This window comes from Bactrocera latifrons, unplaced genomic scaffold (genome assembly GCF_001853355.1).
Source record: "Bactrocera latifrons isolate USDA-ARS-PBARC rearing strain unplaced genomic scaffold, ASM185335v1 scaffold_329, whole genome shotgun sequence".
In the NCBI taxonomy this organism is placed as follows: Eukaryota; Metazoa; Arthropoda; class Insecta; order Diptera; family Tephritidae; genus Bactrocera; species Bactrocera latifrons.
In genome coordinates this window covers 27,813-52,453 of record NW_017536952.1, presented here as the reverse complement: position 1 = coordinate 52,453, position 24,641 = coordinate 27,813, and the positions used below count along the sequence as shown (strand labels likewise).

The 24,641-nt window shown below is 37.2% G+C and overlaps 1 protein-coding gene across 3 annotated transcripts in view; it reads right to left on the bottom strand.

The window, feature by feature from the left end:
* Positions 1 to 24,641, bottom strand: part of LOC108971160 (muscle M-line assembly protein unc-89) — a 223,464-nt gene that overhangs the window by 175,411 nt on the left and 23,412 nt on the right. For all 3 annotated transcript variants that reach the window (XM_018937031.1, XM_018937032.1, XM_018937034.1), the window contains exons 4-6: positions 20,817 to 21,086; positions 19,373 to 19,529; positions 15,603 to 15,688 (exon numbers count right to left, since the gene is read on the bottom strand). In XM_018937031.1, coding sequence (XP_018792576.1) covers positions 15,603 to 15,688; positions 19,373 to 19,529; positions 20,817 to 21,086 — 513 coding nt within the window. The remainder of the gene's footprint in view (positions 1 to 15,602; positions 15,689 to 19,372; positions 19,530 to 20,816; positions 21,087 to 24,641) is intronic.

Below are 24,641 nucleotides of genomic sequence, written 5' to 3'. Positions count from 1 at the left end.
CACAACTTTGTATGTAAATGTGTACACTTATTGCTTCATGAGAAATCTCCGTTCAATGGAAGTGATACAGATTTTTGTGGTTTCTTAAAAATAAAAATATAATACGGCACATAAGCGAGTGCGGATACTTAAGCCAGTGGTACTTAAAACAATAAATAGTATTTCATAAAACAAACCGTGAGATGCAGCAAGATATGGGCAGTTAAGAGAGATGATTTTCATTTAAGCGGAATACCACTTAACCGGGATTCACTGTACACATAAATCAGAGGAATATTGAATATTTTCTTTGGCACATTTCTAGACTTGAAAATCGACAAATAATCTATGTTGTCAATTTTATTCTAATATATTTGAATACTTATATTTGGGGGGTTGTCACTTTTTCCTTCCCATACAAATATCAGAAATTGTTCAATTTATGACCTTTAGCTTTTGCCATCGTCGCGAAAAGACGCTTATAGCCAAAGGCATGCTCGGGGGGATGTCATGGTGTTTGTTTTTATGAATGAAGCAAGTTTGCCTCTTGAAAGTTGCTTGCGTTCATGAATGAAAATATTGTTGTTGTGTACTTTTTATTCGGGTGACATATATATCTAAATGTGATCGCATATATAAATGTATGTTGTGTATGGATTATTTGTGTGGGAATGTCATACGCACATATTTACAAGTGTACCCATATATGTATGATGCTATTTCAAACGACTGTTGGTTTTGTAAAGCAATGTTTGTAGTTTTTGCGGGTGACATATCTTAAAAAACCACAAGAATATCTTATATTGTTGCGCATAACCGGGATTGACTGTATTTGTCGAGGAATGTGAAAAATATTTTTACGGAGCTTGCAAAAATCTGCGTACGCTGGTTTGTATGTGAAGCTGTACAACGGCAAGGGAAGCGGTGACAATCGGCAGCCGTTCGTTTATTTTTTTCCGCACAGCTCGGATTTTCTACCAACAACACAATGTTGTGAAGCATTGTCGCCACATTGACTCTTTGATTAAAAGTGAGCTTCGCCATTGGCTGTTGGCTGGAACGGAGATTTCTCATGAAGCAATAAGTGTACACGTTTACATACAAAGTTGTGGGTAGACAAATTTACAAACATTATGCGTATGGCCTGCATATTTGTTTACATGCACACATATACATATGAGCACATGTGCGACCACTAGATCTTTTAAGATGATATAAAAACTTTTTAGGTAAATGTATAAATTTAAAACTAATTACCTTAACTTATATCAATTATTTGGGTAATAATACAAACTTTACTTMTTATATATTTTTAATGATTTTATGGAATCATCGTGAAATACATACGTAGATAAATTTTAATATACATGCATACATACTTATGTACATATATACTAAGTATATGCTTTAATACCAAATATATACGGATCATATATACATATATAAATTATGTGCCGAGTCGGTTGCGCATAGAAAATAAACGAATCTCTAGACGTAAATTTGTTTACATTGGAATTAGCATTATTTTTCTCATTTAACACTGAAAATGCTCAATTCTGCTATTTTCGTGGTGAAACACGCTTATAATTTGTCTGTGGTGAGACTGGCTCATCTCTGCCGAGTACCCCTTCGAAAAGTTACGATATTTGAAACGTGAACCTTCTCTATAATAAACGTTCTCTGGTTATACGTGGCCTGCTCACTAGTTGGGAAACCATCCACTTTGTTTGTGTTAACGTCAGACCAAAAAACAAAAAATATGGTTTACCAAAGAGCACTTCAATGAAATGGATAATTTGCGGACACGTATAATGCTTCGATTCAGTATTTACTTTGGATTCACTGTCATCTACTTAGAGAAGTTCAACTAAATAACACTTCATTTTTGTAATCGAAATGAATTCATTACTGTTGTGAACTGAAATATAATTCTTTCTTTTCCTTCCTTTCCTTTTCAAATATAAATATAAAAAAAATTTTTCTTCATCTTTAAATCACGAAACGGAATGTTACATCAATCGAAGACTTCTGGTGGCGAAACGGAGATCGCCGGGCTTGCTTGTTCTTTATATATAAAAAATCAAGATGACGAGGCGCATGTTATTTAGGAGGTGAATCCATGGTTTGAAAATTTTTAAAAGCGGGCCATGCTCTACCCATTATAGGCTTTTTTGGACGCATATATGAAGGACCTAGAATTCGGATGTTCACTATAAAATCTTGCTTATTTATGTAATTCGAACTAAGTACTAAGTTAAGTATTTCCGGAGATCTGGAAGTATATTTCAAGTAGCTGTTATTTCTAAGTACCGTTGGGTTTTGGTAAGCATTAAATTGTTAGAATTTCAAAACAAGCCGTATATTTTTATTTGTATATGATAAGACGATTTATTAATATATTGAAGTGGTAGGTATTAGTTCTGTTTACGCCCATTCCCTGACGGAAGAGTAAAACGATGTGACCAAAAATATCCTCTATGAGCGCTTGGCAAACACCTATGAGAGTTGCCCCGGCCCGATGTCAAAGTCGTGCTTGGCGACTTTAACGCCAGGGTTGGCAAATTCAGCCTGTATAAGGATATATCCCTAAATAATCGACTTCGCCGGGGCCCGAAATATGGTTATTTGTAGTACTAGATTCAAGCATAGAAAAATTCACTACACTTATCATTTTGTTATAGACGGAAGATACGTTTCAAGTCTTTTAGACGTGCGTACGCTCCGAGGTCCTAACATCGGCTCGGACCACTATCTTGTAGCAGCTAAGATACGCACCTGCTTCTGAGCAGCTAAAACCGCACGTTAACAAACAAGGAAGGTTCGAATTCGAGAAGCTGCAATCATAACAGAGCGCCGAACTATTTTCTCTTGCACTCCTGCTCTATGAGAGCACTCATCAGCAATTCGGTATAAGGGAAGTGTGGGACGTCATTTCAAGCTCCTTAAGTATAGCTGCAATCGAAACCATTGGTTTTCTGAAAAGACAAAATAAGAACTGGTACGATGAGGAATGCCGTGTCGCGGTAGAGGGAAAATATACTGCCTACCTCGCAACGCTACAATCGACTACAACGCGTTCGGGATGGGATAACGAGTCGAAAGGGAGACCGCAAAGTGCGAGTACGAAGAGCTTCACAAGCTGGCTGACAGGAGTAATGCTTGAAAATTCTACGAAAAGATGCGACATTTAGCAGAGGATTTCACGACCGGAACATACTCTTGTAGAACTCCCAGAGGTGATCTAGTGACTGACGCCCAGAGCATATTAAAATTATACAAGGGACACTTCTCCAGGTTGCTAAATGGCAGTGAAAATATAACGCCGGAAGAAGGCAAACCCAATTCCCCGGACCCTGCTCCATTGCCCGACCATAAAGAAGTTCGATTAACATTCACTGGGAACAACAAAGTGGCGTTGGTCGATAAAATGCCGGCCGAGCTATTTAAATACGGCGGCATAGTACTGATAAGGTTAATGCGTCAGAGTCTTTGTAGAATACGGTCACACGAAAAAATTCCCGAAGATTGTAATTTAAGTGCACTCTGCCCAATCCACGAAAAAGGAAAACTTGGAAAGAGGATCGACATACACCAAGAACGATATCTTGCCAACAGGTGCTACTTCGGACTAAGTAGGTAGTTGAGAAATAAAGTGCTCTCTCGACGAACAAAAATAAAATTTATTCCCGTAATGCTATATAGAGGGAGGCATAGACGAAAGACATCTGATGAGTCGACGTTACGAGTTTTTGAGAGAAAGGTTATGCGGAAGATTTATGGTACTATGCACATTATTAACAGCGAATATCGCATTCGATGGAACGTAGAACTGTATGAGACCTAAGACGACATTGACATAGTTCAGCGAATTAAGAGACTACGCTGCCTAGGCCATGTCATCCGAATGGACGAAAAGCTTTAAGCTCTGAAGACCTGGTTTCACTTGGAATCTCCAATTGGCTCCTCATAGCAATATGGTGAAATGACTGGCGCGCTGTTGTTAACTCGGTTACAATCGTGTAAGCGGTGTCTACGCCTACAAGAAGAATAGGTACTAGTTCATTCCATGGTATTTTGAAAGACGGCTAATTTTTTTCCGTATAACATATGTAAGTAAAGTCCAGAATTCATTTCGAGATTTATTTATTAAAACAATCCTTGCAAACGGACTCAATTTGTCATATATAGTATATCTCTTTTAGTTACCGTCTGTAGAACATTCGTTACCTTTAGACTGAAAGCTTTTCCGTTTCAAGTTGGCATATTTTTGGGTAATGAACCTAAACTAACAGATCTTCTAAATTGTGGAAGGCTATATTTATTTCTCAAACGACTGACAGTAAATCACATACTAGATATTAACGAACGCAATTTCTTATTAAGCCCAAAAAATCCGATGTCATCACTTTTTAGATTTCCTGTCAAGGCCGTAACCATTTCGCTGTTAATCGGCATGATCAACTCCACCCGTACACGAATTATAGGCTTTTACACCTATTAGACAAATAACAGCATTGATAATTTCTTTGATCTTTTTTTGAAATGATCGCAGGTTCCGATTCATAGAAATTGGATGCCAAACATATCGTTTTGTTATACATCCACTTGCTAAAGCTTATGCCAATGGAGGATAATCTAAAACCACTATATCCTCTTTTCATTTGTTTGTTCAGCAATTATGTTTTTAGGATTTCACTTTTCGGTTGTCACGAATAGTATACAATGGGAATTGGTAGGCCATAAAGAAGTTGGTGCTAATGAAGGCATAAAACTCACCTATCTTCAAATTTAAAATTTTGTGCTTTGTGATTTCAATATTATACTTTCCGTAATATCGTCAATAAAGTGATAGAAAACTTCTTGAACTGTTGTAAGTGGCCATGAATTCGTTTATTTACTGAATTGAAACCTCATAATGGTTTTTTGATTACCAACTGCGATACTGGTGTTCTCTTCGTTTTCATCTTGTAATAACTACATATCTCCTGCAAACAATTTTCCAGTATTCTGTTATTATTACGGTTCGATATGTCTTCGTAATCCTCATCACTTTCAATATCAGTATCATTGCCCTCAACAGAAGTATGAGCTTCAATAATTTATAAAATCTTATCGGTCTTTCAAGCACTCTTCGGAGGAATATTCTTTCGAGTATTATAAGTATCTTCAACCGCAACCTGCTTTATCGTAGGCCGTTTAAAGTTTTTGTGGCTTTCCAGAGGTTATACTCGTCGCCATTAAACTTTTTTGAAATATTCACCAATCTATTCGTCTTTGAGCTCCGCTAACTTAGTTTTAAGCTCCTCCGTTGCTTTATTAGGGGCTATTTTGTCATTTGGATTTCTGCTGTTCTGTTTCTGACCAATTCAGAGATTTCATCCGAATGCAGTTGTTTGTTTATACCTGTTTGATAATTTTTGTTACAAACAGTTATACGAGGCCTTGTGTATTTTGTCGGTAAATATCTTTACTGCATCATCTAAATTTCTAGTTGAGTTCATCTCCATATTGACCAAATAAACTATATATTATTATATAATTAATACATTTAGTTTAAGAACAGATCCCTAATAAGTAATATGATTAAAAAAAAACAGCTTGTTAGTGAAATGAGTTTCGGAAATCTTGAAGATATTTATGTTGTTAGTTGCAACAAAAAGTTCGAACTCTAATCGATGGTTGATAAGTCTATTGGCGTTCCAAATTGCCATCTTAAGGCTTAACTGCATAATTTTGGATCAAGATAAGACGTCATTGGCTTGGTGTTGTAGACAGATTACTCAGTATTCGAGCGAATACCGACTTTAAGTCTATAGTTTTGAATACCTCACTACACAAAAGTTTAATGTCAAATACATTTTTGTTATTGCGGATGGTTTTGGGTCAGTTAAAAACAGTGAAATTTTTATTATTTTACAATTTGCTATACAAATATTTCTCACAGCGTGACCTTTTTGAGTTAAATCAAGTTTAATGTCGACTCTGGGAGCGAAATAATGAATATATTTTTTGCCATTCAATAGGTCTGTTCTTTTAACTGTAAAAAATTATATTTTTGGATTTAATCTCATCCACATTCGTTGGGGTTGATCGGTGTTGTTCTAACCTTCATTTGAGATCAGGACTTTGGGTTGGCCACTGCATCAATAAGAAATTTAGTTGGACAAGCCATTGATTTGTTATTTGTTGTGTATTTTTGATTGATTATACTTTTAATAAAAATGTTAAATGTAGGTTCTGATGATTTGTGTATATTCAGTAATAAACTCAAGCTGTCATAGGTACTGTTTTCAAAATTAAATTTTCGACGCAATCTGCAGCTCTTCTTTTTTTTTTTTTGTTGTAATTTCTTTGAGTTCATCATTTGTTTTTGTAAAAAATTTTCCATATTCATATTTTTTCATCTCGAATGCAGAAAAACTCGTAGTGTAATTAGTGTGGTAGAAGAAAGCATTAAAAACAAAGGCTACGCAGTTGAGATGAATACAATTGAGAATTGTATTAGTTACATTTGCAAAATAGTTATTGCTTATTTGGTTACATCCAATCGTATTAAGAGTTCAATTGTTCAATATCAGTAAAATTGGCTGAATCTATCGAAACAATTATAATTGAGCCTACTCAACAAAAGATTTAAAGTGTTGAACTTGGACAACTCAAAATTGATTTTACTGATGAACATTTCCAAACTTATTTTCCTCCGATCCTGAAGTCATCCGAAGCTGATATTGAAAAGGTTTTTCTTAATAGTGAAGCTTCATGCAATATATTGCCAAACTATGCGCAAATTCTCAAATTTCAGACTTCAAGATATCCCAAGAACTGTAATTGAAAATGGTCTTGATGACATGGATAACACATTAATACGAGTATTAATTGGAAAATAGAATGTTGAGGCCGCAAAAGTTTTTAAATTATGATGACGATGATAGATGTTTATTTGCAATATCGTACGTCCCATTGCCTTATAACTGAAAGTAACTCCAAAATAATATGGAAAGTTCCTAGAACATCATCTAAATGCTATTGTCGGCCAGTCAGAACTCAATATAAAAAGAAGGCCGCCATATTATCCATTGAAGAAGAATTGTAATTTAAAAACAAAGTTTAGAACTTAATGCCAACCGACTTTCATATTCCCAATAAAAAATTATTCATAAATCATAGCCGGTATCTTACTATGATAAATGGTAAAGAGTGTAACGTCTGAAGCAATACGTCGTCTATGAAATTTTTTACGGTTCAAAACCCACCGAAATGAATGATTGATTTGTTAAATTTTTGCATTTAATTTAAAATTAATTAAAATTTTTCTTTTAATAATTAAAAGCGTTTTTTATATATCAGTGAAAGAACTAGAGAACTTCATTTGTTTATAAATCGAAAAGCTGGAGGAAGAGGGTGGTTGTGGTTATGGTTATGGTTGGGGGTGAAGAGAGAGGAGACACTTTCACAAATTTATACAGAAGATAATTTAAATATAGCACATATCTTGGATTCCAATAATGCAAATTTAGCACTGCAACTCTAACTCTAATGGAGGTATAACGATATCTCAACGGCAAATCTTTATAACCGCAGCTTTGTACAAGTCCAACCGACTGACCAGATTACAAGCTTCCAGTCATCTGCTATCTAATTTCGGCGCTATTTGGCGAATTTCAAATGTTCTTTGATATTATACACTGACAATGCAGATTTTTTTTACCGCTGCAATATTCAAGTAGCTAGTGTCAAGAAATGGAACATGGAGTCATGTGCAGAAGTTCATGCAAGTGAGGAAAGTTCTCTCATCGCCATTCACTTGGGAGTGGCCAGAAACGATTCTTTTACATATGACTCAAGCAGCTCACGACTTCCGGTCTTTGACCAAGCATCCTCTGGGTAGACTAAGAACATCCGTTTGAAGGCAAGCTAAAGGGAGAAGGCGAAATATTCCCTACATACGGTTGTGCGCTGGGTTTGGGACCCGCCAGGTCAAAAAATTTTCAACAGCCCCGGATGAGAGACCCCCCTTTTGATGACGACCATGGCAAACGAAACAAGGACTGGAATGTCCAGTCCCTTAATTGGGAAGGTGCCGCTACCCAGCTGGTTGATGTCCTCGTGAAAATAAAGGCTGACATCACTGCCGTTCACGAAATGCGATGGATGGGACAAGGACAGATACGAGTACGTTCTTGTGGCATTTACTACAGTGGCCATATAATGTAGCGCACGTTTGGTGTGGGATTCGTGGCGGGAGACAGACTCCGTTGCCGAATACTATCATTAACTCTGGTGAATGAACGTCTAGCCACAATCCGCATCAAAGCCAAGTTCTTCAACATATCGCCGATTTGCGCCCACGCCCCGACGGATGAGAAGGACGATGTGACCAAAGATGCCTTTTATGAGTGCTTGGAGCGTACTTATGAGAGCTGGCCCCGCCACGATGTCAAAATCGAGCTTTGAGACTTTAACGACAGGGTGGACAAAGAAGGTATCTTTGGCACTACGTTCGATCTTTGGGTTGAGGCTGATCGACTTCGCCGGGGCCCGAAATATGGTTACCTGTAGTACTAGATTCCAACTCAAGGAGATTTATCAAGCTACCTGGCTGTCTCCGGATCGAAAAACCACCAACCAGATCGATCATGTTTTGATAGACGGACGACACATCTCCAGTGCTTACGCTCCGAGGTCCTAACATCGACTCGGACCACGCCTCTGTGCGCACCCGCCTCTGTGCAGCAAAAAACGCACGCCAACAAACACAAGGAAAGTTCGATGTCGAGAAGCTGGAATCACAACAGACAGCCGAACGATTTTCCACTTGGCTTGCACTCCTGCTCTTTGAGAGTACTCGTCAACACCTCCGTTTAATGAAACTGTGGGACGTCATTTTAAACTGCTTACGTACAGCTGCAACCGAAACCACTGGTTTTCGAAAAGTGCAAAAGAACAGCTGGTATGACGAGGAGTGCCGTGTCCCAGCGGAGTGAAAACAGTCTGCCTACCTCGCAACATTACGATCGACCACAACACGTGCGGGATGGGATAGATACCGAGAGTTGAAGAGGGATGCGAGTCCCCTTTTTCGGACAGAAAAAAAAGAGGCTGAAATGTGTGAGTACGAAGAGCTTGATAAGCTGGCCGACAGGGGTAATGCTCCAAAATTCTACGAAAAAATGCGGTGGCTTACAGAAGGTTTCAAGACCGGAGTAAACTCTGTAGAATCTAGTCACCGAATTATGGAGGGAATATTTCTCCAGCCTGCTCAATGGCAGTGAGCGCACAACGCCAGAAGAAGGCGAACCCGATTCCCCAATTGATGACGATGGAGCAGATGTTCCACTGCTCGACCATAAAGAAGTTCCAATAGAAATACCCGTGTGAAGAACAACAAACGGCGGGGGCCGATGGATTTTCGGACGAGCTGTTCAAACCCGGCGGCGAATAACTGATGAGGAGCATGCATCAGCTTCTTTGTAAAATATGGTCGGACGAAAGCATGCCCAATGATTGGAATTTAAATGTGCTATACCCAATCCTCAAAAAAGGAGATCCTGCGCCAACTATCGTGGGATAAGCCTCCCCAACATTGCGTATAAAGTTCTATCGAGCGTATTGTGTGAAAGATTAAAGCCCACTGTCAACAAACTGTTTGGACCTTATAAGTATGGCTTTAGACCTGGAAAATCATAAACAAGCGGCTAGATATTCATCATGGTGCCTTTATGACGCGATGTCTGAATTTGGTATCCCCGCAAAACTAACACGGCTGTGTAAACTGACGTTGAGCAATACCAAAAGCTCCGCCGGAATCGGGAAGGACCTCTCCGAGCCGTTCGATACCAAGCGAGGTTTCAGACAAGGTGACTCCCTATCGTGCGATTATTCCAACCTGCTTCTGGAGAAAATAATTAGAGCTGTAGAACTAAATAGAGAAGATACCATCTTCTATAAGAGTGTACAGCTGCTGGCGTATGCCGTTGATATTGATATCATTGGCCTCAACACTAACGGCGCGGGTGCCCGGGCTGCTTTCTCCAGACTGGAGGGCAAAACGAAATATCTCCTGTCATCAAACAAACAGTCGTCGCACTCGCGAGTTCGCTCTCACGTCACTGTTGACAGTCATAACTTTGAAGTCGTAGATAATTTCGTCTATCTTGGAATCAGCCTGGAAATCCAACGCAGGATAACTCTTGCCAACATGTGCTACTTCGGACTGAGTAGGCAATTGAGAAGCAAAGTCCTCTCTCGAAGAAAAAAAACCAAACTCGAAGTCACTCATAATTCCCGTCCTGCTATATGGTGCAGAGGCTTGGACGATGACAACAACTGATAAGTCGAGAGAAAAGTTCTGCGAGAGATTTATGGTCCTTTGCGCGTTGGCAACGGCGAATATCGCATTCGATGGAACGATGAGCTGTATGAGATATACGACGACTTTAACATATGTAGTTCAGCGAATTAAAAACCAGCAGCTTCGCTGGATAGATCATGTTGTCCGAATAGACGAAAACACTCCAGCTCCGAAAGTATTCGGCGCAGTAACCGCCGGGGGAAGCAGAGGTAGAGGAAGACCTCAACTCCGTTGGGGGGACCAGGCGGAGAAGGACCTGGCTTCGCTTGGAATCTCGTCTGTATTCGCGCAAGCGGTGTCTACGCCAATTAAGAAGAAGAAGAATGTTAAGAAGTGCTCTTCTGTCATTCCATTTACTAACAAGCTTTCCATTTTATCTCCCTACTGTATATAAAAAGCTTTCTCTACCAACTAGAGTTGAGAAATTCATTTTCATTTAGTATACGGTCAATACTCGATTTTTGCTCAGTTCCAATTTCTTAAAAAACTATACAAATATTATTTCTAAATGGATTTAGTGACTGTCGTAACAAAAGAAAAGTATAAAAAATAACTTCACAAAACAAGCATTCAAGATTCACTTACTTATGTATAAATCAACATTTATTAATTATGCTTTGCTTTACAATACGTCGGCCATAATATTTTTCTATTTTAATACAAAATAAAAATTTCAGTGGAAATTACATTTCCTAGTTGTACACATAGTAGTAGGTTTTGCAGACTAGATACATATGTACATATATATTTTCAATATATTTGTTAATAAAAGGTAACTATACATTTTAAAATAATATTAATCTATATGTACATATGTATATACATATAGTATATTAAATGGTGTTATTTAGTGTCGCTAAATCTCAAGAACGGCTGAATGGTTTGAGCGCTGCGAAAGTATGGGAAATTTGCGAGGCAAATACTAAAAAGGGTTCAGTATTTTTAGAATAATCCTCAATACTTGTATATAAAAAATTTTCGTTTTTCTCTAAACCTCAAACGATCTGGTCGTTATAGCTGATTTTAGGTTTGAAATGTTTATCGTAGTCCAAGAAGGTTTTAAAAAGTAAGAATATATGGAAAACTTACAAATCTGTATAATCTAATAAGGGAAAAATATTTTGGTATTCTGTGACAATCTTGATAAAAGTAAAAGCTTCAAATCGCAAAGCTTTTCGCACACGTGTGGAGAACAAAATAATGTAAATAGATATGCGTGCAGCCAAATGCTCCTATGGTGCTTTTTGTTCCAAATTTTTTTAAAAATCTAGAATAGCCGACTTTGCGTATAGTTCCACTGCGGTACAGGCGATGTGGGTATCATCATACCTTCGGAAGCCAAGAAGAAAGCGATAACAGGTTATCCGGTGTCCACCGACCTGAGGGCAATACAAAAGTTTTTGGAGCTAACTCTAATAAGAAATTACAGGCTGCTTTAGTTGCTAGTTTTTAAACTTTATAATTCTAAGGCATAACCGAAGTTATATTATCATTGTTATCATATTGACCCATCTATATTCGGGTACGGTGAAGGTCTTCTACAGAAATGTTTCGATCCAATCCAAAAAAAATCATTACCCAAATTAGATCTTTCAGTGATCTTTTTGTTCGATTATTGGCAAAGCCCCGGGATGTATTGAAAAGAAACTTGTAAGTCAATATGATAAAACGGTCCAAGGTTTTATATGAGAGCTCAAACAAATGCCCAAAGTAGCAGCGATGGTATCGACATAGAAATTGTCGAACGGGAGCAACAAAAATCAGCTTTCAATTTATTGTGAGCAACAATTACATTTTGTTAATTGTTAATCAGCGGAATAACTACATCAACAGATTTGAACTATTTATTTTTTTATTTTTATTTTATTTTATAACGGTTTGATGACTCATGCCCAGCTCTTGACCGATGCTACGGCTGCTACTATGCCGGTCTCTTTCCACCAATTCAGCCATTTTATCGCAATTTTCGACGACAGGCCTTCCGGATCTTCGACCACTTCTACACCAGAACTAAAACGTTGAAGCTATCGATGTGCGGTGGAAATGGAAACTCTAACGGGTCCATAAACCGCAAAAATTTTATTGACGGCTTGAGATGCATTTTTGCCTTTATCGTACTAGTACTGTAAAATATGCCGTATTTTCTCTTTATTTTGCTCCATGTTTGCGAAACGTGTTAGCGCGTAAAATTAGCTTTCCAAAAAGGTATAGCATGACCCGATGCGACGAATAAAGCTAGAACTACGCGCTCTCAGCGCCAACTAGCGAAAATACCGCAACCTATATATTATACCAATAGAATTCGATATGGTGCAAAACTTTATGACTCATTAACACCTTCACCACAAGAGTTGAATCACACATTTCTTTGCATAATTTAGAATATTGAACGTATACATTTCGCTAATGAAACTCATCTTATAAAGAAAGAGTTCACGACAAATGTTTGGTTGCGTAATTTAAACCCCTCTTGCGACTATACCTGAGAATTTCAAATATTCAAGTTGGGCGTCGATTAGAATCAATAGATACTCCAGAATGACTCAATATATACTTACATCATCGGAACCTACCACCCAGAACCAAAAACATTCGTAGCTCAGATAAGACTTCAGACTTGGATGGGCAATGAGCGCGATGTAACAAACGCGAATTGAGCACTCATTGTAAATGTTACAATCCAAAGCTAATGGGAGAGTTAACTGTCGAGCGATTGACTCCATCTGCGTGCAAAAGCAGCGATATTGACTTCTGCGGAGGAGTGAACGTATATTTGTGTATTCGAGGGCAAATACCTTATAAAATGTATATTCCGCTCTCCGTTTGCATAACGACAAAAGCGATCCATATCAAACTTGTATCGGATCTATTCACGGATGCATTCTTACCGCCATTGAAGCGGAAGATAGGAAGATCGAGGATGTAACAAACTTTGTGGGTCCTTAGATGAAACCAGCTGAATTAAAAATTTTTTAATTAAAACCGAGAACAAAGAAGCAATTGCATCTTGCAGATTGCAAAATATTGTGCAAATGAATTTTTAAACTCTAATTTTATTTCTCCCAAGGAATCTCACTGAATGAGGGAGTAACCCTCAACCGTACCATCAAAAATGTAAAACTCACAGCTGGAATGGTGGAATCAAATCGCAAGCATTTCCAAAGAGATGGTCAAATGAATTTATTAACGAACTTCTATTACGATCAGTGTGATAGTCGGAGCAATCACTCAGCGGCAATAATTCGATGTCTATCATTTATGAAGAGAACCATCACACCATCGGCATACACATTGGTAGAGTTATCAACTCTATTCGAGGAAAGAATTCTTCTAATATATGTGTGGTGGACATTAGAACAACCAAGGCAATCATTCGGCGACCGATTTACAAACTAGCACTTCTTGCCCATGCTTTCTTTTTGACGTATATTTATTAATGCACATTCGCTAATCCCTATAATAAATAGTAAGCCTAATTGTAAGAAGTCTGTTGTATTGCTGCATTTCCACTTTTTGCATTTCTCTTTTTCTTTAAAATTATATTACATACGAAGAAGCAAGAGCGTCAAATATGAACGTGGGTCATTCTCCTTTTATAAACTGTTTAATACAAGTGCTTACATATATAATGCTCAACGTCGCTTGGACTTTCCGCTTAACGTTATCAATATTTTGTTACAATGAACCAGGTAGTCGCAAGCATATAGGCAGGGTACCGAAGGCCATCAACAACACCGCGCCTTGTAGCACCGATGAAGAGAGTGTCCAAAAGGCGCTGGTGTTTCTCCCATTATTGGGCCGTTACGGGGACACTGCTCCGTCCAACGGCCAATAGAGTAACCTATTCCAGTCACTTGGCTGGGGTTGTGGGCTGTACGACTGCGATATCTCTTTAATCGACCGCGCGGGTGGTCGGTGCTACTGAAGACGCATCTTCCAGCGCTTACAGGCGCACGCACCCAAACTTTGGGCGCTCTAGCTAGGATCTAAGCTACCGGGGGGTCGGCAGGTCAGCGTCTGTTCACCATGTTAGATGCGGCTGATATTTCAACTTGACCGATTCACAGCGTCACGCCCCTGGAGTCTTTGGATATCTTGACAGCGATGTCTCCGCTGGTAGGATGTAAAGGGAGATGTGAGCTTGCTCTGCCGATGTGTTGGCCGCGTGTTGTATCAGCCACTTCGGTCCTGAGGAGAGTGCATTGAGCGCAGGAGTATTAGCCTGCGTTGCCTGGGCAACGCCGGTCCGTCCGTGTTTTCTAAGACTGGTAAATCGAAGGACAGGATTCAGGGAACTGGGGTGGGAGCATGGTCTCCGAGGGTACACCCGTCTTTGTCTATTTCGGATTTGTCCAGGATAACGCTGACCAATAGCGGATCTAGAGAAGCTGACCAAGAAGCAATGAAAGTTCTTCAGTCAGATCCATGATCTGCTTACTTCTGTATCGAGAATCTAAACACCCGCCCAAAGCAAATACAATAGAAGGAAAGCAGACAAAGTGTCCTCCTAATGCTCACAGGAGCAGAAAAAGCCTAACGAGGATGAGCAGCTGACGTGGAAGACTCCGTCTAAAAAAAGAAGAAGTCCAAGAGAGGAAGGCTGTTTTTACTCGACTTCCGAGGCCCGCTGCAATTATCATTGCGCACACTGGAAAAATGTCGTACAGCGATATGCTTAGAACCGTAAAAAAGGAGGATGCTCTGAAAGAGATTAGAGAGGACGTTTCGCGACCGACCGCATGAACACCTAACGTTTGGGATACACACTTCAATTGAAACAGCCGACAGAGAACGCACTTTAATTTAAAAAGTCAACAGAGACACTCGTACATTAAAGGAGCCGACAAAAGGCAGATAAGTATTTTTCCATATAAATTTAATTCCATAAGTGGTGTAAAGGCTAACCTTTCAAAAGTTAGAGTCAGCGGACTCAATACTATTTTTTAAGAAGCTAGGGAATGACACATTGGGCCTAAACATAACCTATTATATATCAAATGACGAAGTAACCGATTCGACCTTTTCATTAAAAAATGGTCAATGGGTTTCCCTTACTTTTTCGAAATTTCAATCAATATGCCAGAATCGCTTTTTGAATCGGTAGCAGGTTAGTTAACTTTTACCCGTCTTGTACATTCCACAAAGCATTGTTATTCACGTCAAGGGATAAAAAATAAAAAGACCTACAACGATCTTTGAAAAGTTATATATTCACATTTTTCTGGTAATTATATCAATAAAAATACTGTAGTTTTGTCAGCTTTAGACTTACCTTGTCCCACTGCAAGTTGGGCGGAACATGTCACGCTTTCAATTCCAGATATTGCTTTTGCAGTGTAAGTACCAGCATCAGACTCACTAGAAAAAAGTATCAAAGCAAAAATAATGTTCAGACATATTATCGTTTCTAGATATTATTATATTAATTATAATAAATTGTAATTATTTATTATAAGGTGCCATTTTAACCCCGTTTTTCAATATATGATTCATATCATAAAACAAATAAAGAAGAGTAGGTGAATTATTACCATCGAAGGCAAAATGCTAATAAAAGTAGTCTTACTTAATGTCATATGATATCAAGGGCTAGAGAATATAATCGAGTTCGTAGATCACTCCAAGACGGATTTCGTGGAGGTCGTCCAAAATCAGGTGTTCCGGAAATTATTGATGCTGTGTTATATTGTCAGATCGTTTTGTGACCTATCCTGATTAGTGGGACCAACTTACATTTAATATTGCATGTACATTTGACTGTAAAAAATAAGCTGGTGTCAATTGTTCAGGAGAATTGTTAAAAAATATAATAGCTGTGCTTGGAAACACTTTTGTGTAATTGTAAGAAATGACGAAACGTTGATTTACGCGTCTCCGGCCAAAAGTAAAGCTCGAAATGAGCAGAATCCAACAAAAGTTCTCTGAGCACAAAGCACTTCCAAGCAACTGTTTTGGTTTTTGCTGATCATTTCGCACCAAACACTAGAAAAACGCAAAACAGTTAATTGTGAGTGGTAAAAAACCATTTGGAGGATGGAGTCATGTCTAGAAGTTCACGCAAGTGAGGAAAGTTCTCTAATCGCCATTCACTTGGGAGTGCCCAGAAACGATCCTTTTACATATGACTCACGCAGCTCACGACTTCCGGTCCTTGACCAAGGACCGGCTATCCTCTGGGTAGCCTAAGAACATCCGTTTGAAGGGGAGCTAAAGTGAGGAGGCGAAACATTGCCTGCATGGTGTTGTGCGATGGGTTTGAGGCCCGCCACGTAAAAAAAACCCCAATGAAAACGCAACAACAGCCTCGGATGAGAGGCTACTTCGGACTGAGTAGGCAATTGAGAAGCAAAGTCCTCTTTCGACAAACAAAAACCAAACTCTATAAGTCACTCATAATTCCCGTCCTGCTATATGGTGCAGAGGCTTGGACGATGTCAACAACGAATGAGTCGACGTTGCGAGTTTTCGAGAGAAAAGTTCAGCGAAAGATTTATGGTCCATTGCGCGTTGGCCACGGCGAATATCGCATTCGATGGAACGATGAGCCCGACGACATTGACATAGTTCAGTGAATTAAAGACAGCGGCTACGCTGGCTAGGTCATGTTGTCCGGATGGACGAAAACACTCCAGCTGTGAAAGTATGCGACGCAGTACCCGCCGGGGGAAGCAGAGGAAGAGGAAGACCTCCACTCCGTTGGAAGGACCAAGTGGACCTTTCTTCACTTGGAATATCTAATGGGCGTCACGTAGCGAAAAGAAGAAACGACTGGCGCGCGGTTGTTAACTCGGCTATAATCGCGTAAGCGGTGCCTACGAAAATCAAGAAAAAGAAGAAAAAACCATTTGTTTACCAGTTGTCTTTCAAGAACTAAGCAATGAAAACGGATCACTTTTCCCCACGGCAATACGAGCTGTTACATGGACTAAAAAACTGTATTTTATATGTAATCCACTTTAAAGTCTTGACATGGCATTAAATGATTTCTTAATTAGAGTGGCAAAAGTGTGTCGAATAATGGTTCAAACGCATGGGTTTTTCAATAAGAGCGCTAGAAAAGTTGTTTAATAAAACAAAAGCGGTTTGGGATATCAATGAAATTTTTTCTTCGTATGAAAGTGCATTCGATGTCATTATGTAGGGAACTCGATTCTTTTAATAATTTCGACTCGTTGTTGGATTCTATATCTTTCCACAACGAAATTGCAAACCTCACTGAAGAGAAATGTCGAAAGAGCAGGAAAAAATATGGCGTGGTTTGCTGTCCCTTTTGGTCTACTTTCGTAGCGTAGCAATTGAAAACCCCTTTAAAAGTATATATATAGTACATATCTTAATGGAGAACATTATTTGAACAGTAAAATTATTTTCGATGAATAAAATTCGTTTTTTTCTCTAATACCGAAATGTAGTTAAAATGTAACCAACGTAGATGCTATTTTGGTAATCCATGAAGGATCCTGCACGTTACAATTAATGCATTAACTAATGTAACAAGTTAGTAGTTTATATAATATTAAATAATATGTAAAGTCCACTTGTTAATTGCCTCTGAAGTACGACAAAATTTTCAGCTGTATTCATTCCTTAGTGAAACCCCCCTTTTAATAACGACCATGGCAAAAGCATTAAGAATAACGATTTAAGGCCATTCACTCGAATCTCCGGTTGTTCAGTTGGGATGGTACCGCTACCCAGCTGGTTGTTGTCTTCGTGAAAATAAAAGCTGACAATACCGCTATCCAAGAAGTGCGATTGGACAAGGACTGAAACGAGTAGGTCCTTGTAGAATTTACTACAGTGGCCAAATAAAGGAGCGCAAATTCAGTGTGGGATTCGTGGGTTTAGCCACAATCCACATCAAGGCTAAGTTCTTCAACATATCGCTGATTTGAGCTCACACCTCAACGGAATCAAAGGACAATGTGATCAAAGATACCTTCTATGAGCGCTAATATGACTGTGTAAATTGACGTTGAGCGACACCAAAAGCTCCGTCAGGATTGGGAAGGATTTCTCCGAGCCGTTCGATGCAAAACGAGGTTTCAGACAAGGCGAACCATTGAGCAACTTCTTCAATCTGCTGCTGGCGAAAATAATTCCAGCTGCAGAACTTAATCGATGCTGATGATATTAATATCATTGGCCTCAACATCCGCGCCGTGAGTTCTTCTTTCTCCCGACTGGATTAGGAAGCAAAGCAAATGAGTCTGGTAGTGAACGAGCCCAAGAGGAAATATCTCCTGTTATCAAACAAACAGTTGTTACACTCGCGACTAGGCTCCCACGTCACTGCTMACAGTAATAATAATTCGTAGATAATTTCGTCTATCTTGGAACTAGTATTAACACCAATAACAATCTTGGCAACAGGTTCTACTTGGGACTGAGTAGGCCATTGAGAAGTTAAGTCCTCTCTCGACGAACAAAAACCAAATTCTATACGTCACTCATTATTCCCGTCTGCCTATATGGTGCAGGAGCATGGATGATTACAACTTCTGATGAGTCGACGTTACTAGTTTTGTTCAGCTCTGAAAGTATTCGAAGTAGTAGTGTTTACGCCAGTAAGGAAGAAGTAGAGTAATTTCTTACTTTGTCTGTAGAAGCGAGGTTTAGACATGTTTTTATGAAAATGACGATTTTCGTTTCTTATAAGCTCATGCTTTCTGATCAAAAACAATACTGTAACGATGACCGATACTCAATATTCGCCAAAAAAGAGAACGTTAACCCGTTTTACAAGATTAATGACAGGAAGCGCATCGGTGAAAGCGATTAGACTATACCACAAATCGGGTTTGAGAAGTATTTTGACGATTGGAAGAAGCGCTCACATAAGTGCATAGTATAGAATAGGAATAGGAAAGCGACAACATTAATGTAGAAGAATGAATAAGTATGTTTTTTTTTTTGAACGAAAATTATTGCTTTTTTTTAAATACACTTCGTACTGATATAAAGTGAGACTTATGCTACAATCAGATTCTTTGCTTAGCAAACAGTTTTATATCTAATAATTTTGAATTTACTGAAAATTACCTGCAATTTTTAATATCCAGTCGGTATGAATTCATCGCTGCTTCTGTTTGCACAACTCGGTCAGCAAGTTTATCTTCCAAGGGCTTGTTATCTTTTAACCAAACCACTAATCCGGGTTTTTCAACAAATTGTACCTCGAAATGAGCAGACTCTCCAGCTATAAATGTTTTAAAATACGAAAATATTGTACATGAAAACACTATTTTAAGGTATCACATAAATGTATGTTTAAAAACATTTTCAACTAAAATATTTTTATTATATATGTAAGTACAAAAGAGACTTTTAAAAGGCTTGCATTTTTTCGTTATATGTATTAGTCATTAATTTTTATACTCTCACAACATGTTACGGATTAACAACATGTTACGGATTAACAACACTTAATACTATTTGACACGTTTCAGGAGGATCAAATGAGTTGAACTCGGATGATGTCTTTATTGAGTAAAAACGGTGGCCAAAATCGGACCATTGTCATATCCACAAAGTATCCTTAAGTGGCAAATTGAACCAGACTATAAATTTTCAAGCCCCTTTATTCCGAATATAGCAAGGAGGGTATAACTGATTTTCATCCGTATAAATTGGTCAAAGTCTGTGTTAACTTAATAAATTCAGAGAGGTCCTTTTCGTAACGAAAGTTGTAAAAATGACTGAAAGCGGTCCATGAATTAGACCAACGCCCTTACAATACATATATTATTATACTAAATGATGGTATATTAGTATAATGTCAAAATTAAATAAATATAATTAGCTCAGAATTGGTCAATATATGTGATATTTGAATGAAATTAAGTGGACATGTTTTCTTCACTATAGGATGGTTTAGCGCTGAATATGAAGGAAGTTATACAAGTACATAAATATGTATATACATATAAAATTTCATTTTCTTTTTGACTTTATAATGCATATGGATATGTATCTCTAATAGTAAAGATATGTTAATAAATTTAAGCGATTATATACCGTTTTCATTATGTTTTTGTATTTTTATTTTACACGATTTGATATTTTAATTATTCAGTTAGTAGGAGTATAGGCGCTGTGTTTCTAACTAGTCACATTTTTTCATCCCTTGTTATGTGAGACTACGGAAAGTGCTCCTTTAATTTGGTTTATTGCAGGCATCGTTAGATTAACAAGTCTGAGTATTATACTCACTGCAAGATATTGTAATTTTCATTGACCTATTTTTTCTACGGAACAGCTATGAGAAATTTAAATCTACAATAATAATTTTGTGACTTTTCCTTAAAATTTTTTAGAAATAATGCTTGCACTTAAATATATATATTTCGCATACGTTCGTACAATCGCTTGAAAATATTTTAATGTAAATTCTAAAAAAAAGAGGAGAAGCATATATGAGTTGTAAGTTTAATTAAATAAACTATATAATAAAAACATGCGAAGAAATGTTAAAAAGTATGCTTACGTTTAACCTGAGCGCTTTTTGCTGGTCGATGAATTTCGGGTTTTTCTAACGACTTTAAATTGTTTTCTTCCATCATGCGTGAGGATGATCGCGTTCCGATTCTCGACCCATAGTATTCTTCGTTTCTGCTTTCAGCTCGGCTTGAGGAAAATATAGATCTATGATCGTCTTGTTTCCTCCTCTCTACTCTTGAGCTTGCTGTACTTCTCAAATTGTCTCCGTAATTGTCATATGAAGAACCTCTCTCATAATCTCGAGTAGTCGAACTCACTTGCAAAAAAAGATATAACTCAGTGTTGAATATGTGAATTTGACATACGCATGCATATTGTGGTACGTATAATACATAAGTGTATTTTTGAATCACATCGATATTAATGATTGAAAAGAGATACACATGTCTAATTTAGCAATATGTTCGATTTTATTAATATTGAGCGTTTGAATACCTATTTAATTTACTAATTTCTAAGAGTTTGAAAAATGTCTAAGAATAATTAACTTTCTATCAAATATTTAAGTATATATATACATATCGAGTATATATATTTAGCAGGGGTTTAAAATTCAATTTTCAATATTTTGAAATTAATGCGAAGACAACATTATTTTATGATGTTATTGGGTATTTATGTCTGTGTGAATGGCTTCTAAACAATTATTTAAGTACAGCAGGTTTTAAACATGTTAATAAATATAAGTATACTATAGTTTTTTTTTTTAACAAAATAGGACTCGCATGCTGTATATTTATCCCTATCTGGTATAAATTATCCCAAATGTGTAATCAAGTGTTGAAATAATACATGCATATATGGTAACCTAGCACTAATAGAAAATCGCAATAAAACATTAACTAAATGAATTAAAGCACAAGTCTCCTTGATTTTGCTGGTGATTTTCATGGTGTTGAATGAATTTTCCAGCGAGGCAAAGAAGAAGACAAAAGTATTCTTTAATTCTCAGAAAAGTGTATTGCTGAAGTGGTTGGACATAAGGCAGTCCAGATTTGCATCGATTGAGGATCTGTGCACACTTTGGAATCTTCTAAGCAATTTGACAACCCTAAACAACCAAAACTTGCAATTTCGACTGAATGAGACAAAATTGATATGCCTGTGTACAATTAGTGAAGGATTGGACCAAGGCATGTAAAAATAAAAAGAGGAGTATAACTAATCGCATCAAATATTGGTCCCTAAAAGACAATTAAATCAATTCAATTGAACATAATGCACAACATTAGGTTAATTTTGACTGATGAAAATGTAAACAAACCAAAATAACAAATTTTTGTGATAAGAACATATGTTTTCGATTTATTATTAGCTCCAGCACCTCAACATAATAAACTGTTTTAATATTTCGAAGCACTTATATATTATAAACAATCTAAACATTCATATTATTTCTTTTTCCTGACTATTTATCTGTTTAACACTAAACCACCGACAATTCTTATATATCTATTCCTACCGCGCGAGTTACATCCCATGCTAACCCAAGAACAACAGCAAACACAGATGGTGTGAAGATAKTCTCGTAGATAAGAAAATACATTTATTTAAGAAAACCAGAAGATATGTAAAATTAAGATATGAGAAGAAACACTGATCCTAAATAAATATTGAATGCAAATAAAGGATAAGCAGCACTGTGGAATTCTCCCACAGATAAGAATTTTTGTAAATTAGAAGATAAGCATTTTTGTAAAACTATAAAAGTAAGAAAATCTGTGAAATAAAGACACATTTTATTCTGACACTTTAAAGAGCCGGTCGTCTAAAATTGTTCCGTAATTGGCGCAGTCGGTAAACGTCTGACATAATCTTAAGATTGGTCAAACGGGTCACTCGGATTTTCCGAAGAAAATCCACACATAAAAAAAAACAAAAAAAATCAATTTTCAAAATAAAAATAAGGCATTTCCGAGGCCTTAAAACAGTTTTTATAAAAAAAAAAACAGAGAAGAAAAACATCACCATGGCAACTGTTAACAGCTCCGAGCTCCTGAAGGAAGCTTCGAGAATAAGGCCATTCAACGGAAGTGATGGTTACGACCTATCCTCATTTATAAGAGAAGTAGATGATATACTCCGCCTCTTTAACGATAACCCATCAAGCATCACGAAATAGCTATTCACAACAGAGTAGGAATAGCAATATAAGTCAAAGGCCTGTGCCCATGTAGACCATATGGATTACAATCAGGGCGAAAATTTTCGGTCACCAGCCCGGGGGAGGAGCTACCAATAGTAGAACTAACTATAGGTAGAAATAGATTGAAGTGTTTAATCGACACCGGTTCAAGGAAAAAATAAATTAGAAAATCCAATTAAATTAAAACCAATGAGTGGTGAATTTTTCATTACTGAAGAAGTGAAAACTCCCTTGCCTATGGAATTCAATACTGAAAACATCGTGCATTGGCATTTAACACCATTTTTTAATAGAAAATTCGACTGCTTAATAGGGCAGAATAATATCTGATAAATTCCCAATTCCAAATACAGATAGCATATCTGGAATATATTTTACGACAATTGATCTAGCCAAAGGTTTCCATCAAATTCTTATAAAAGAATGTGATAGAAAAAAACTGCATTTTCTACACCGTTAGGTCATTATGAATTCATAAGAATACCATTTGGTCTAAAGAACGGCCCAGCCACTTTCCAAAGATTAATGAACTCTGTCTTAAGAGAATACATTATTAAAATATTTATTTAGATGACATTCTCATATTTAGTTCCTTTCTTCAAGAAGACAAGGAAAGTATAGAAAAAGTTTTTAAAAAATTAAGAGAACACTGTTTAAAAATTCAAACCGATGAATGCAATTTTTTTGCTAAAACTACTGCATATCTTGGTCACATTCTAAATACAGAAGGATTTAAACCAAATCCTAATAAATAAAAGCAATTCAAAAATTAAAGCTTCCTGAAACAGTGAAGCAAATCAAATCTTTCTTAGGAGCAACAGGATATTATAGGAAATTCATTAAAGATTACGCTAAAATTGCTATTGGCATGACAAAATTTCTTAAAAAGGGAGTTCGTATTAATATTAAAGATCGAAAATTTATAGCCGCTAGAAGTATTAAAATATCCCAATTTCGAAAAGAAATTTAAAGTTGCAACTGATGCTAGCAATTTTGCAATTGGTGCCGTATTAATGCAAGATGGCCATCCCATTTGCTATRCTAGCAGGACACTTAATGAACACGAGAAGAGATATAGCACAACAGAAAAGGAACTCTTAGCYATCGTTTGGGCAGTTAATTATTTTAGACCCTACATTTATGGTAGGCATTTCGATCTTTTAACAAATCATTTACCACTTAAGTGGTTACAAACAAAATATAAGGGAAAAGACATAAATCCTTGATTACAAAGGTGGCTTCTGAAACTTGGAGAATACGATATATGCATTCAATATATAAAAGGCAAAGAAAATACATTGGCCGACTTTCTTAGCAGATTAGATGTAGATCCTGGAGAAATCTGCCTCATAAATCAAACTTCTGAAGAAGATGATTACATGAGTACAGCAGCTACAATTCACTCTCAGGTAGAAGAATTAAATGACCATGTCCCTACACTTGAATCTGTCATCAATCGTTTTCAGAGTCAAATTATTTTATGTGAACATAAAGTAAGAGACACTGAAAAAATAGGTAAAAATCTTAAGATTTACATAAGCCAAGATGACATTAATAGCGAATACATGGTAGACATCTTAAGGACACATGTTAAAACTAAAAAAGCGGGAATTTTTTCAGAAATAGCTGACTCCGAATACAACAAAGTTCAACTAAAATTAATCG